Source organism: Mobula hypostoma, chromosome 13 (genome assembly GCF_963921235.1).
Source record: "Mobula hypostoma chromosome 13, sMobHyp1.1, whole genome shotgun sequence".
NCBI classification, from domain to species: domain Eukaryota; kingdom Metazoa; phylum Chordata; class Chondrichthyes; order Myliobatiformes; family Myliobatidae; genus Mobula; species Mobula hypostoma.
This window is the reverse complement of record NC_086109.1, coordinates 27,169,549-27,184,855: the sequence shown is the minus strand read 5'-3', so window position 1 is coordinate 27,184,855 and position 15,307 is coordinate 27,169,549. Positions and strand designations below refer to the sequence as shown.

General features: G+C 37.3%; 1 protein-coding gene across 4 annotated transcripts in view; it reads left to right on the top strand.

The window, feature by feature from the left end:
* Positions 1-2,327, top strand: part of LOC134355512 (copine-8-like) — a 674,862-nt gene extending 672,535 nt beyond the window's left edge. For all 4 annotated transcript variants that reach the window (XM_063065493.1, XM_063065495.1, XM_063065494.1 and 1 more), the window contains one exon: positions 238-2,327. In XM_063065493.1, the coding sequence (XP_062921563.1) occupies positions 238-426 (189 nt within the window). In that variant the 3' untranslated portion in view covers positions 427-2,327. The remainder of the gene's footprint in view (positions 1-237) is intronic.
* Positions 2,328-15,307: the final 12,980 nt, after the last annotated feature.

Genomic DNA, 15,307 nt, shown 5'->3' with positions numbered 1-15,307 from the left:
TATGATGTGATGTGGGCAAAGTTGAAAGTTATATCAAATAATAATGCTGTATGAACCATCAATTTAATTCAAAGCAGTGCTGATATGATTCAAACTCTTAAACTTGTGCCATTTTGCATTATTCACATAGTTTGTCTTTTCGTTATTGTCTGCACGACCTGCTGAAAATAATTTTGTTTAATTGGAACTAATGTTTCTTCCCCAAAAGACTGTGTTAATAATATTTTTTTCTTTCAGTTTGTGCCGTTTCGAGATTACATTGACCGCACAGGAAATCATGTGCTTAGCATGGCACGACTGGCTAAGGACGTTCTAGCTGAGATCCCAGACCAATTTATTTCCTACATGAAAACTCGAGGCATCAAGCCCAATCCTGCACCACCTCCATACACACCTACTGGCCTTGGTCTTCATACACAGATCTGACAGACCCCATTTCCAGGATATTTAGACTTGCCAAGAGTGGCTTGTGATGTTTAATATGTTGGCTACTCTTCTGCTGTAGTCAGATGCCACGAAAAGAGAACCTCTTGCGATGTTTCATGTACTCAATTGTATGATTTGTTCTACAAATGCAGTAAGTGTTGAATGACTGAGGTTAACCAAAATAAAGGACCCTTTCTATAGTCATTGAGGAAGACCGACTAATAAAGAAAGTTGCCAGGCACTCTGAATTGGTTGTAAAGACTTGTACTGGATTTTCAGAAATGAAGGTTTATAAATCCACTCAAGGAGTGAAGCCAACTAATGGATGTGAAATACAGTGAGTAAAAAAATGCAGAAAAAAATTGAGGATTTGCAAGTGGTTTACTTACTGAGTATTTTAATGACATAGGTACTGTTTGAAAATTGTCTGTTTTGTCTTTTGAAGTTTACGAATTGATTCTTTCTACAATCTAACTGGTTTATATAATGCTAAAGCTCTTTTAGCCAATTGTTTGGAAAATCAATGGGAACTTGTCATGCATCATTGTTTGCCGCATCTACTGTTGCTTTTGTTTTGCAGATTGCGTGATTTGTTTGGAAGCTCCTTTAGACCAAATCAGTTCAATTTTAAAGCTGTTATGTACGGCTTACTGTGAATCCTGTGATCTGAGTGGAGCCAGTCCATAAAATGTGGTAGATGTGAGAATGAAGATGATAATTAGAAAGAACAGAAAAGCAGTCTTTTCCACAAAGGGCAGAGCTTTCAACTTCCCTAGTGAGGAGGAGAGATATGAAAAAACTATTCTGAATTGGCCACCTGCTGATTTTCCAGGAAAACTGGGACTAATGCAAAGCTGGCAGCTATCCATTTTACACTCCTTGCCAAGCTTCTCAGTTCTGCCCCAAAGTATTTAACTTTTCATTTTGTTCCCGATTGATCATAGTCAAGTCTTTTTTTCCTAAATCAGCAACTTTATTTTAATGATGAGTTCTAAACCAAGTACATTAATTCCAGCTCTCCATTCTGGTCCTCATTTTTTACATTAAAACTATATCATACTATAATAGAGACAATCAATGATTGGATTATGACAAATGTTTTGTATGTAGACTTGCTTCAAAGCACAATATGAGAAATATAGTAGTATTATTACACTACCATGGCTGCTGTTGAGGTAGTAGAGATTTATAATCACATTTCATATTATTTGCATGAATTCTGCTTGGTTCCTCGTGTAATTTTGGATCTTCTTTGCATCTCACTGTCAGGCCTCTACATAATATTTTCCATAAAATTCCACAGGCTCATGAGCAGCAGTGATGGCTACACAATTTTGGTTTTCAACTTTGAATCAATTCGTAATATGACTTTTTGCAGGATATGAATGATAATAATTTCATCTCTAGTGCTCTTTATGTCCTGGTTTTTGAAGTATCAAAGATAAGCTATTTTCCATATTATTTCCTAAATTAGATACTCTATGCTCTAGAATGACTTGCTGTGGAGAGACACCGCACACCATCACTACACATCACCTATTGTCACTTCATGTACATACAATCAGTCTATGTATATAACAGTTACTTGTATTTTGTATTGGTACATTGTATTTTGTAGAACTGATTTTATATTTATATTTGTTGTGTTTTTATTAAGTTCTTAATGCTTATTATGTTTTTTATGCTGCATTGGATCCAGAGTGACAATCATTTCATTTTCCTTTACATTTGTACACTGAAGGATGACAAAAAACAATCTTGAATCTTAATAACAATGTCTGACCTGCTTAATATAACTCAACACTTAACATACAACAAAAATAATTTCAATTTTCCAATCTTTAACAATACATAAGTAACAAGTTTTTACCTTGTACTATGAATAACATCAAAACTTTTAATGAGAAGTGTCACAATGAAAGAAATGTCAATGCAAGGTATTGCTTGTCTATTGTACCTTGAAAAAATGCTGAGTAGAATATTTCCCTGAAAGGCATTATTCATTTACAGAGAGCTTCCTTTATGAAGTCTCTCTAGAGCATAAGGTTTACAGTATTGATTAATCTCATCATGGCTTTCCTACAACAGGCAGTTAGATTCAGCAAAGTTCTCACAACTGATCCTTTTTTCCTATTATTCATTCACAGCTCATGGATATTTCTGGCAAAGTCAGCATTTATTTCCTATCTCTGATGCCCTTTGATCCGAGTTACTCAGGAAGCTATTGCCAAGAGTAATTGCCAAGAGCTAGCTGCTTTGATGTAGATCTGGAGCCATGCAGGCCATAGTAATGGAAATTTCTGATCTGAAATTAAGGTTCTTTTTACTATAAATCAGCAGTTTTATGGCCACCATTATTAGTATTATCTTTTATTCAAGATTCTTATCCAACAGTTTAAAAGACCTTGGCTGCTTTGGTGGATTTCAAATGTCTCTGGCATACCAGCACATTAAGAGAAAACTAACCTATGAAATTCAATGCTAGAAGCAGTTCCCAAGCTGCAATTTTTGTGGTTGATTCTGGAAGAAAAGATAAGAACAACTAGGTTCTATACCCAATCAGTGCTATTATTGTTATCATTGGTGTTATTTCCTACACTGATAGAGCATTCAAAACTATAGATTAATGGTAAAAGTTTTATGAATTATTATACTCATCTACATCAATCTGTATTTTAATTCAAGGCTCCATGAGCTTTCCAGCCAGAGTGAATGAGACCTGCAGCTAATAGGTAATGGTGGGATATCTGTTAGGTCAGCCCTTAATGGACCAGAAGCAGCTGGAGTACTGTAATGTTTGGTTCCATGAATAGTCACAGTTTTCTCTTATCTTCAACATGAAATGTTTATTCTGTTTCTCTTCCTACAGGTGCAGCCGGACAACCTAAGTATTTCCAGCATTTTCTGTTTTGTTTAAATTTTATCCTGCATTTCTTTCCTTTTTTATTACAGGCTGATGTTGCCCCTTATTCCATGCCAAAGGTTGCCCCACTTGCTAGAGTAGATATCATCTAATAAATAGCCATGATTAAAGAAGCAGGTAGTTCATAATCTCATATTATACTTTCTCAGCCCAAGTGGAAAGTTTCCTCCAACTAGCAAAAAATCATCTAAAATTCATGTCAGCATTTATGAATAAACCTTGAAACAACAGAGATGAAATACCTCTGTGGCTGATCTGCAATTAATAATACCTCTTGGGCAGTACTATTACCTCAGAATCAAATGTCTAGCAAATATTAATGCATAGGCCCTTTTCACTCTATTAGCCATATTTCTGGAATGTACTGATTAAGGCACCAAGCTGATTGCTTTGAACATACTGTTTCAAGTATTGTATTCACACCTGTGTGAAGAAAATTTGTGTTTGTTATTATTCACCAAAGTATGAATATTAATAGAATTTAGCAGAAAAGGCCATTTGTCTCAGTGTTTCCATGCCTGCTTTCTTTCCATCCCATCATGTAGCTCATCTCTCTGCATGAATCTTCAATCAACAGCATGCCAAAAATATTTACGTTCATGGCCATTTGGATGTGGTTGAACATTCTTAAATCCCTACCTAATCTACATATGCTAATTTGAGTAATTAACCAAACTTGTCGTTTCAGTGGTAATATTTGGGTTTCCGTTATAAGGAATATTCCTTATTACCACATATGATATGAATTATCTTAACAAATCAAATGTTAAAAATCTCAAGACTTCAATCATTGGTGATATGAAAGCCAAACTCAGATGTAATACTGTATGCTCTTGTTCTGAGAACTGATGAAAGAACAATGGTAGAAACAGTATCACATGATAAATATATTGTTTTCATAAATGACATTTAACAGCAATGAATTTTATTTCTAATAGTAAAAGTTATGCTTTCAAAATGGTCATTTCATAAAAGAGGAGCAATTTATGTGAACAGGAATATGACAGCAATGTTGTTGATGATTTTGAGCCACTCAGTAAGAGACATCATCAAATAAAATGGTCCTTTCTACAAGTCCTGTCAGACAACTAATTGAACATGCTTTACAAACTGGAATTTTCATTCATCTGCAATGTTTTTGGGTTTTCTGGTCATGAATTACAGGGGCTAAAAAAAAGTCCTGTCCTTATTTTTTTTGATGATTCTCTATTAAGCTGTTTCCTAAAGGCCACTAAGTGACAAGGGGTGTTGACTTCTGAAGGTCAGACCTCAACTTCAGCTCATTTTTCACTAAAGCATAATTTCTCTTTCCCATGGTATCTATTACAATGGCAATCATATTAACAACAAATGCAGTTTTTGAGGGGTGTGAAAAGGGTCTTGGTTTGCAGCACTCTGAGTGTAGGTATTAGTGAATCAGCCGCTGCTTCACACCCATGCTTCATCATCACCAATTGTACTTGATAATCCAACCCTGAATTCAGCTTATACGTGCATTGGTTCATCTGCGATGAAGATACAGCAAATAAAGGCTTAATTCATTCATGTCCCCAAAATTGAGGCAAATCCAGTGGAGTGAGGCTTCCAGGCACCACTGAGAGGCACTCCAGATCCCAGTCAATTCCATGCACACAGAACTACCAAAATATTTTTTTGTGAATGGAAGCCGTGATCAGCTACTGTACAGAGTTGTCGTAGCTTTGTAGCATTTTCTAGCACCACAGCAACACTTGATGGTAGTGGTAGACAAGCATTCATCATTGCTCTAGAACAAATGATTGCCATATCACTTTCTTCCTTAGTTGCAGAGAGATGGTGAAAGATCTGGAGTTAGTGTTTAGATCAGAATGATCATCAAACTTTATTGATATAAGCTTGATATAAGCATTTTGTTTCTTTTTCTGATAAATGGAGAGAATTTGTGAAAAAAAAAGCCAGTAATGGCCTGCTTGGAATACGTTTCATATGTAAGTCTGTAATGTTGGCCCAGACTAGCAAAAAAGTAGTTTTCCAAAGCATTTCACAGTCTAGAAGTGTATATAATTTAGGCAAGGTTGTTGATGGCTATTAGAAAGGATAGGTTTCATCTCTGCAAGCTGGAAGAGACTAACCTTAAGATGAAAATAAATCATGTCAGGTATGAATTTGTCCTCTGCCAAGTGTCCTAAATGATTCCAATGGAATGACATGTGAAGAAGGAAGTATAACAGCAATGCCTCACTACCCTGTGCATTTAGCACAAATGGCCAAGGACAGCTTTCTGCATATGTCCCCTGCCTAGCTTCTAGTCTTGTCTCTGTCTGTATTTATCATTTCCCCTTGATCTCAGAAGAGCTGGAAATGGGCTGGTTTCTGGAGCAGAGTGATAAGACTGAGTAAGTGACCATCTCCAATTGTTGTAGCTCTATGTGCTGATGAAAGATGAATTCTGTGTTCCTGGCTTCTTATAGATACTGCTTTCCATTTCAAAGCTTATGCCTAGATCACAGTAGATGAATCCGATTCCAGTACTTGTTTTACTTAGCATGGGTCATCTGAATGTTAGCCATGTAAAAGTGCTTAGAGGTTTAGGCCTGATCTTCAGAATTCAGCAACCCAACAATTACAAATGAACTGAACATGCTATATCTCTCATTTCTACATCTCTACAAATCTCCAAACATTGTGATGAAATCTCAAAATGACATTATTGAAGACATAATGTATGATTACTAACTACCTGTAACTCTGCTGGCATTTGGAGCAGCAATGAAGGTCCTCCATCTCTGGTGGTGTTCAGAGCTTCCTTCATCATTTCAGTAGCTTCCTCCTGGTTTTCACTGCTGTCAGTCATGCAAGTCCCAAGTGGAGACTCAGGAATACCATCGCACTCAGATGTAGAAGGATTCTTCATTGCTGTTTCTGTAACAATTTTGTTTTACCAGTCATGGTTGTTACCCCTGAGCTGAACCTCCAAACCTGGAGGACTGGTTTACCACTCTTAGTCCGGCCTCTACCCTTTGACCTTTTTGGCATGGGTGACCCCGCAAGAGCCAAAGCATAAGGTCCTGACTACAGTCAACATGGCTCTCTGGGTCACTGAGGCACGCAAACCTCCAAACCATGACAAGGTTGTGGTCCACTTGGAGGAATATATGATTAATGTACCATTTAATCCTCTGTTTTATCACTTCCCTCTCTTACATGATTATTATCCTGAATCGGAAACACATAAATGTGCAGGGATATGGACCATGTGTGGGCAGAAGAGATTAGTTTAATTTATTATCACTTAGCATCCTTTTAGCAAAATGGCTAGTTCCTCTGCTGTACTGTTCTATGTTCTACATGACTCTTTTTCCTTTCCTTTCATTGTATAATTGTAAAAAGTATGTGGGGGTGGAAAAAGTGGGGAGGGGAGAATGATGAGTCAAAGGAATAGCACATTTTGATTAGTATATTAATAGGCACTTAAGTTGACATTAATCATCATCATCATCATCATTATCATCATCATTATGCGCCCTGTCGTATGATGTGGGCGATCACGGTCTTCCATTTGTCTTTAATCTGAGAAGTTACTAATAAGCTCTTCAAAACTATTGCCTATTCATCCCTTGATGGAACTCATGGATGGCATGTGCTGTCGAGCACATGACAATAAAAAACACTTTAAAAAATGATGAGTCCAGCATTGAGTTAAAGTCAGAAGAATGAAAATAAAACATTTTTGTTGGTTGGTTGTAAGGATATTTCATTCCGGTTCAGCATGGGGAATGAAGAATTAATGAATTATGAATCCACACAAATTTTTAAAAACCTCTATTTCATGGATCTTGCTAGTAAAGATGTGTTTTTCTGGTTACATTTCTTTAGAATTGAAATTAATCCTAGCAGGAAAATAGAGTGTGACATTAAAGTTCTATGTACATTTATTATCAAAGTAAGTATGCATTTTTACAACCTTGAGATTCGTCTCCTTACCTTGACAAATATCCAGAGATCTCTGAATCTGATTCAATGCAACAGGCATGTGTGAACACAGGCAGTGCACACATGTATCATACAGACATGTACAAGCATATATGCACATTTGCAAGTAATCACATATTAGAAGACACACACACACAGAAAGCAACTGCACGCAAGCATATGAAAGTGAAAAATGGCAGACTGATTTGACCCTCTAGACCCTAGTAGAAACAGGATTAATGTTTCAGATTTAAGACATTTTGTCTGTTCTGATGAAGACCCTTAAATCTGAATCATTAACTCTATTTCTAGCATTTTCTCTTTCATATGCATTCTCTCTCTCTCTCTCTCTCTCATTCTCTCTCCCACTTCTACCCCCCTCTCTTTCTCTCTCACTTACAAACATATATATATACACACTGTAGACTATATATACTATACATCTAATATTAAATTATACATAAATGAAAGCCTGTATGGTAGAATAAATAAAGTGGGAATTGCTATAATTTAGACTTCATTAAAATCATTTATCATTTTTCTCAGTGTACATTGTAATTCATCCTTCACTCCAATAAGATTCTTTCAATACTAATTTCTAAACAGTTAATGAAACAAATGCCAGGAGCTGGCAAACTATAAATGTATTAATAAAGCTTTGCCATTTACAGAGAATAACTCCCCATCAAATAATGGATAACCTGAGCAGTGAATGCCAGGGCTCACTTATGGGTCTTCAATTATGTGTAGGAGTATTTTGCATTGGTTCCAACTCTAAATGGAAAAAACATGAGGCATCTGCTCCATTTTATCTTTTCTGTAACCTTTTATTCATTTTAGTAACAAAAGAAACATACACAATGATAATGCCTCTATCAATATTCAGAGTCTGAAGCAGGTTTCAATCTGCATTTCTTCCCCTGTTGTCTGTTATATACGTATAAGATATGCTGATCATCGTATTTAGAAAAAATCATGAAGTCTTAAATATTATTAGATAATCCCAGAAGTAAACAGCAGACCTAGTGGTTAGTATTTTTGATTGGATCATTTTTGTTTTAAAACTGATTATATTTTTCTGAAATCTTTTCTTCTGATTCCTTTTATGAACTTAACCATAATCATATGTTAATCCTTCAGATTACAGATCATTATTTACTATGACACTTCCTAAAGGCAAAATAAACACAGAACTAAATCAAATCCTCATACAAAAAAGAGATCATGGATACATGCAAGTGACTTTGAAGTTGGTAACTTTAACCTAATTGTGTTCACCGCTACAAACTACATAAGCATTGCTTTTTACAACAGCTAATGAAGATCGCAATCCAATCACTGGATTTTACTTGTTTTCATCTATCTAAATAGGTTCTCACTTGAAAGATCTCTCGTATTGAACTCTCAAGATGGAAGTACATTCACAATGCTAAAACTCCTGTGCTGTTTTCCATTCTAGACAACTGTCCTAATTTGCAGGTCCAAAGCAAAATTCTCATCTGGAGGTGTTTTGCTATTTTGTTTTGCAATTACTGTGGCATATAACTTGAGGAACAGTGCTACATCTACCACTTATGCATTTGTGTTCTTTCAGACTCAACCAATTACAGAATATTAGCACATTTTAATTTTTTCTTGAAAATTTCAGGTAATTATTCCATGCCATGCCAAACTGTTATTTATTCTGCCTAGTCCCGTTGACCTGACCTGGACCATAACCCTCCATACCCCTCCCATCCATGTACTTACCCAGACTTCTTTTAAATGGTGCAATTGAACCTGTATCCACCATTTCAACACTTTGTTAATTTGCATAAACACCTAAATTGTCTCTCACTCTCCTCTACTTTTCAACTCCTCACAAGGTTTTTCCCTCTTCAGTTTTTCTGCATCTTAAATAATATTAATCTCAAACTATTCCAAGTTCTGATGAAATATCAATGATTTGAATATTAATTCTGTTCCTCTTCCCACAGATGCTGGCAGACTTGTTGAATTTGCTTTCCTCTTTTATTACAGATATGTGGCTTTTAGATGAATTTGCTTTTCTATTATTGCAGCTTTAATTTGACTAGCCAATGGCATTGTGAAACCTCAACAATACACTATCCAATTATTTGGAAATGCCAATCGTTAGGTGTCTAGCTCACCAGGGATTGTTTGACTACCCACTCATCAGGGCCCTGGCTAATGCTCGTCCTATTGACTCATGTGGGCTAGTGCTCCTGGTGTAGATTTGATGAAATCCAATCAAAAGTTGCTATCGATAGGGGAGGGGATGAATGATCTACTGGTGTTATTAAGGTCCTTTCACCATTTTGTTGATCCTGTGTGTTCCTGTTCTCCTTCTAACACAACAATATCCCACTTCCATATTTCCCTAACACTCTGGGCCTCCAAATCCTGTGCTCCCTATCCACTCATCCATGCCCCAGTTATAAACATTCCTTTTCAACTCCTCAGGGTGCCAGTTCACTGGAAAACATTATACAGCAGTGAATTAAAAGAGCATTGAGATAGGAATAGAAATACATCCAAATAATTCAAAACATCTTCCATTCCAAAGTCAGAAAATAGCATTGAATGGGCAGAGGCTTGAAAATAATTTACAGTGCTGGGGAAATCTCAGGGGCATAGAACTGAATAGATTGCTTGGGAGGTTGCCAGTATGGGTTCAGTAGATCAAATGGCCTCTTGTGGGTCATAAATATTTCACTGATTCCACGAAAATAAGTCACCATTTTTAGGTTCAAATTATGTAAATAGGCCACAAGGTGTTCAACACTAACTTGTAAATATTTTAAGTAATAGATGTATTCATCCAAAACTGGAGGTGCTAATGAGAAGTTAGTGTGGAGTTAAACTCTTTATCTAAACATTGGTTTTATTGTCTTTAGGAGCACTGAATTTCAGAAGCAGAATTAAACCTGCCTTTATTATAACTTGCAAATCCAGTGCACAAAGCAGTAGAGTCATAGAAAAGTACAGCACAGAAACAGGCCCATCAAGACCACAGCAAGACATTTAAACTGCCTACTCTGGGACCATAGCCCTCCATACCCCTACCATCCACGTACCTATCCAAACTTCCCTTAAATGCTGAAATCTAGGTCGCATGCACCACTTGTTCTGGCAGCTCATTTCACAATCTCACAACCCTCTGAGTGAAGAAGTTTCCCCTCATGTTCTCCTTAAGCTTTTCACCTTTCACCCTTAACATATGACCTCTGGTTATAGTTCCACCCAGTCTCATTGGAAAAAAACCTGTTTGAGTTACCCTATCTATACCCCTCATAATTTTGTATATCTCTTTCAAATATGCTCTCAATCTTCTATGTGAAGATTCTTCTAGATGAATTTGTACTCCTAAATCTTTGAAGCAGACACAAGGAATCAACAAACTGGTGAAAGGACCTTAAGAACAGGAATGGGTCATTTATCCCCTCCCTTAACTTTTAATTATATTCCATCAAATCTACATCAACAACATTTTTTTATTTTTGCTCCTTAAGTCCTGTGTAACCAAGTGTTGAAGATGCCACTTGTCCAAGTACTCACAACCATTTTAGTTTGAAAAATCCCTGCAATTTTACTAATCCTTCTGTGGGAAGTGCTCTGTGATTTCATTTCTGAATGGTCTTACTCAAATTTTAACACCAGTAGCCCAGAAGGACCATTCTCATCAAAGCTGGCATAACTACAGATTGACAAGAAACCATCAGCACTCTGGTGGTGTACCAACAGTAGCCGTGTCCTGTCTTCCTGGACAAAAGCAGGGGATTTGTTTACTAAGGTTGTTCGCATTCTATGGATGTACTTTCACTCCTGATCTCAGCACCATAACAATCCTCGTAATCACTGGAGAACAGATTTTGGGTTTCTTTGACATCTTGTCAAAAGATTTGGGGTTCCTTTGAATCCTTGTATGCACTAGAGAACAGATTTAGGGTTTCTTTGACACCTTGCAGATGCCCTGGAACCTTCTGTTCATTGTGGATGCATCAAGAGAGTCTATGCTCTCATTAATACAACTAAAAGAATTGTCTTTTGTTTAATTTATCAAAACGCATGGATGGGCTGGAATTATCCATCATCTTATTCCATCATTGAAGTTAATGTTATATACATACTGACAATATGTCATGTACACCCTGAAAGACTTGAATGTTTATTGCAGTTTCCATAACAGTGTACATTATATAACATTTTAAAGGATAGCCTGATTCTCTTAATATAGGATATTAAGAAATGTGCAGACAGGCACTGCATTTTACACAACCCATAAGCTTGAAACAAATGTCCCCATTATATCCTTTTTTAAAATGTTTTTCAGGTCCTCCAAGGGTCAATGCTTCCAAAAGTCTGTATATCAGTATTGATGTAAAGTTGTACTGTGAATTTTGTCAATGGACCTGCCTAAGATAAATTAATGATTAATTAGGCATTGCATAAATGTACTGGGTTCAGGCCTGTACACTTATTGTGTGTGACTATAGCCATCACAGTCCATTGTAAATTCTTTAGACTCACATGTCTGCTTAACTTACCGTGGTAAAAAGGAAAGTAAAAGATCCTATGGAGCAATGGAAAATAATCTTATTTTAACACTATAAACAGAACCCTAACAGTGTTAATTAGAAATGAGGAACCTGTGCTGTTTTTACCAAAAGAGGTACAAAACTACAAAACTGGTGTTTCTTTGGGACATTTTCTTTCAGTTTTACCAGTGTATTTAGTGTGGCTGTGAAATCTTAACAGGTTAAAAATGACTCAAGCAATTCCTGCGACCTATTGTACAATTTTGTTGTACTGTCATTACTGATCAACAGTTTGCATGCCAGTGCCAAAATGACAGCAAGTTTTTAACAGGTCATGTGATTATGTGCTCAACAACTTGATTCACAAAGCTTGCAGCCTTTTATGATGAGGGGGTATTTATATCCAAAAGCATGGGTGATATCATCTCTTTTCCTTTCTCTATCTCTCTTTGCATGACAACTTTTTAAAACCAAACACTGTACTGCAATATTGTGTGTTATGTTGGATGTGAAGCAGTTTGTATTGTGCAAGATTGCCTTAAGATATTAAAATACTTATTTTACAAAAAAAACTTGTGTAAAATCAGTAAGTGATTGCCAAAGAGTTTCGTTGGGATGTTATTTATTTATGAGAGCTGAAATCAGACAACATAAAGAGCACAGAATGGCCCTTTCAGTCCACTGTATCCATGTGAGCCATCAAATGCACATCTGTGCTAATCCAATTTTTCCTCTCAATCTCTATCAACTCCACCTGATTCCTCTGCTATCTATCCACACTGAGACAATTTCCGGTAGCCAATTAACCCAACAACTTACAGATCCTTTGCTTATTGGAGGAAACTGGAGCACCCATGCAGTCACAGGAAGAAATTCTGCACAGACAGTATCCAAGATCAGTATTACAGCCAGGTCACTGGAGGTGTAAGATGGAAGCATGAACCATGGTTCTACCTTCTTTGTTAAAAGATGTTAATATTAATATGGAACCAAAGACTACTTTCTATTTTCGCTCAAAGGACAACACTAGTACTCTGACAGTGGCATCATAGAGTCATAGAAAAGTACAGCAGAGAAACAGGCCCTTCAGCCCTTCTAGTTTGTGCTGGACCATTTAAACTGCCTACTCTCATCAACCTGCACCAGGACCATAGTCCTCCATACCCCAGCCATCCATCTACCTATCCAAACTTCTCTTAAAGTTTGAAATCGAGCTTGCATGCACCACTTGAGCTGACAACTCATTCCACTTTTTCATGATCCTCTGAAGAAGTTTCCCCTCATGTTCCCCTTAAACTTATCACCTTTCACCCTTAACCCATGACCTCTGGTTATAGTCCCACCCAGCCTCAGTGGAAAAAGCCTGTTTGCATTTACCCTATCTGTACCCCTCATAATTTTGTATGAAGCCCCACTGGTTTCCTTGGCTGCATAAGTCCCACTAAACCCGTGAGATTGAGACACTTTCCCCCCCCCCCCCAGGGGTGAATGCTGTGTAACTTGCTACCCTGTTACCACTCAGTGCCAAGAAATAACAGACAGCACACTGCATACGATTAAAGGAAGTATATTTATGAATCTTAACTAAAGGGTAAGTAAAGAAAAGAAAGAAAAAAACAAAAGGGCCCATTATAATTAAGTGGTCAAATGTGCACAAGTTGGAGATCAACTCTTCCCAAAATTTATATTCGCCGATCCTCAGTCAATCTCAGCACCCGGTTCCGTTGAATCATGGTCCCCCACCAGGTTGAATCCTACGACGGGTTCTCTCCAGCGACTTCTCTCCACATCTCCCACTGAACAAAAGACCCAGCTCACATTCCAAAGTACCCATTATCTCTAACCATAACCCAAACACTGCTGCTACTGAAAGACCATTACATTAGCAGTGAAATCTTCTATGTTCCAAGGAATAAAATCCCGACCTATTCGATCTTTCCAGACAACTCAAGTTCTGCAGAACTGAGAACATCCTTGTATATCAATTTGCACAGAATGTGGAATTTATTGATTCAATACAGAATAACACAATGAGTGTGAGGAATACCCACAAAGTGCTTGAGGAACTCAGCAGGTCAGGCAGTATCTGTAAAGAGGAATAAAGAGCTGAAGTTAGGACAGAGACCCTTCATCAGGGTTTTGACCTGAGTGTCGTTGTTTTATTACTCTCCATTGATGCTGCCTCCTGTGTCCCTCCAGTATTTTGTGTGTGTTGCTCTGGATTTCCAGCAACTGCGGAATCTCTTGTGTTTAAAAAGTGTTTAATCACCAGCTAGAGCACCAGCACTTTCAATTCCAACTAACGATTAGGTTTCAGAAACTCTGTGCATTTGGTCATTGTATTATCACAAACTAGGAGGGGAGTAGGGTTTTAAACTGCACTCAGAACTCTCCCCTCATCCCTTCCAAATAAGGGAAAAATAGAAAAAAACCAGAAATTACAAGGTCTTGGCACCCAGCTTAAAGAATTGCTGATCCATCTTTCATCCAGCCAGACCACAGAGGCAACCATCTAATTAACTGGATCTATGAAAGATGCAATTCACCCCAAAAAATTAGTGAGAATGCTTACTGCCCAATGTGGCCTATTGTGGATATCATGTGATTAATCACACAGTGACTTCACAAGATGCAAAGATTTGCACATGTTTGTCTCTGTACGAACACTAAATATTTGGAAGAAAATGAAGTCTTCATTTTGCAATCAATAAATTTTGCTATTTCTTGGGCACTAATTTTGTAGAGAGTAGAGTGAATTTGGTGAACATCGCTGATGCATTTGTTTGCCCAGAGTGCCACAGTCAACAAGGCAGAGGTACTTTGGTTAAATGGTTAAACAATGATAGAAATTGGCCCTGCTTTAAAACAACATTTTTTTTTACTTTTAAAATACTTCCCAGAAGACTGACAGGACTAGGTTTTTTTTGTTCTGTTGTGTCTTTTCTTGGGAGTGGGGCCTTTGCATGGGTTTCAGACAATTTCTCACAACAGAAGAGGAAAATAAAATTCAGAATTGACACCAAGTCAGTTGCTGGCGAAACAAAGGAAGTGAAGAAAACATGAAGGTGAGCCACACAGTCACCTCTCACTTGCCAAAGAGTGCTGAATAGCACAGAAAGTGTCCCAGTGTAGGCTGGCCAAATCAGGAGATTGGGGACACTCGCTATGGCAGATGCTGGGACCTGGAGCAAAAGGGAGCTAGAGGAAGTCAGCAGGTTGGGCAGCGTCTGTGGAGGCAACTGAATGCCCAACGTTTTAGATTGACATCATCTTGGAGGGCTGATCAATAGTTCACTTGGAGCACATGAAGATTGTTCCAATATGTTCAAAACATGTATGAAATGAGCACTAAATTTCAATTCACTTCCCTTATGTATATTGACTGACAGAGGTTTCCATATTGCAGAATGTTCTGTACTTTTTCCAGTCCACTTTTGATTGTTTATATTTCACTGAATAAATATGATTG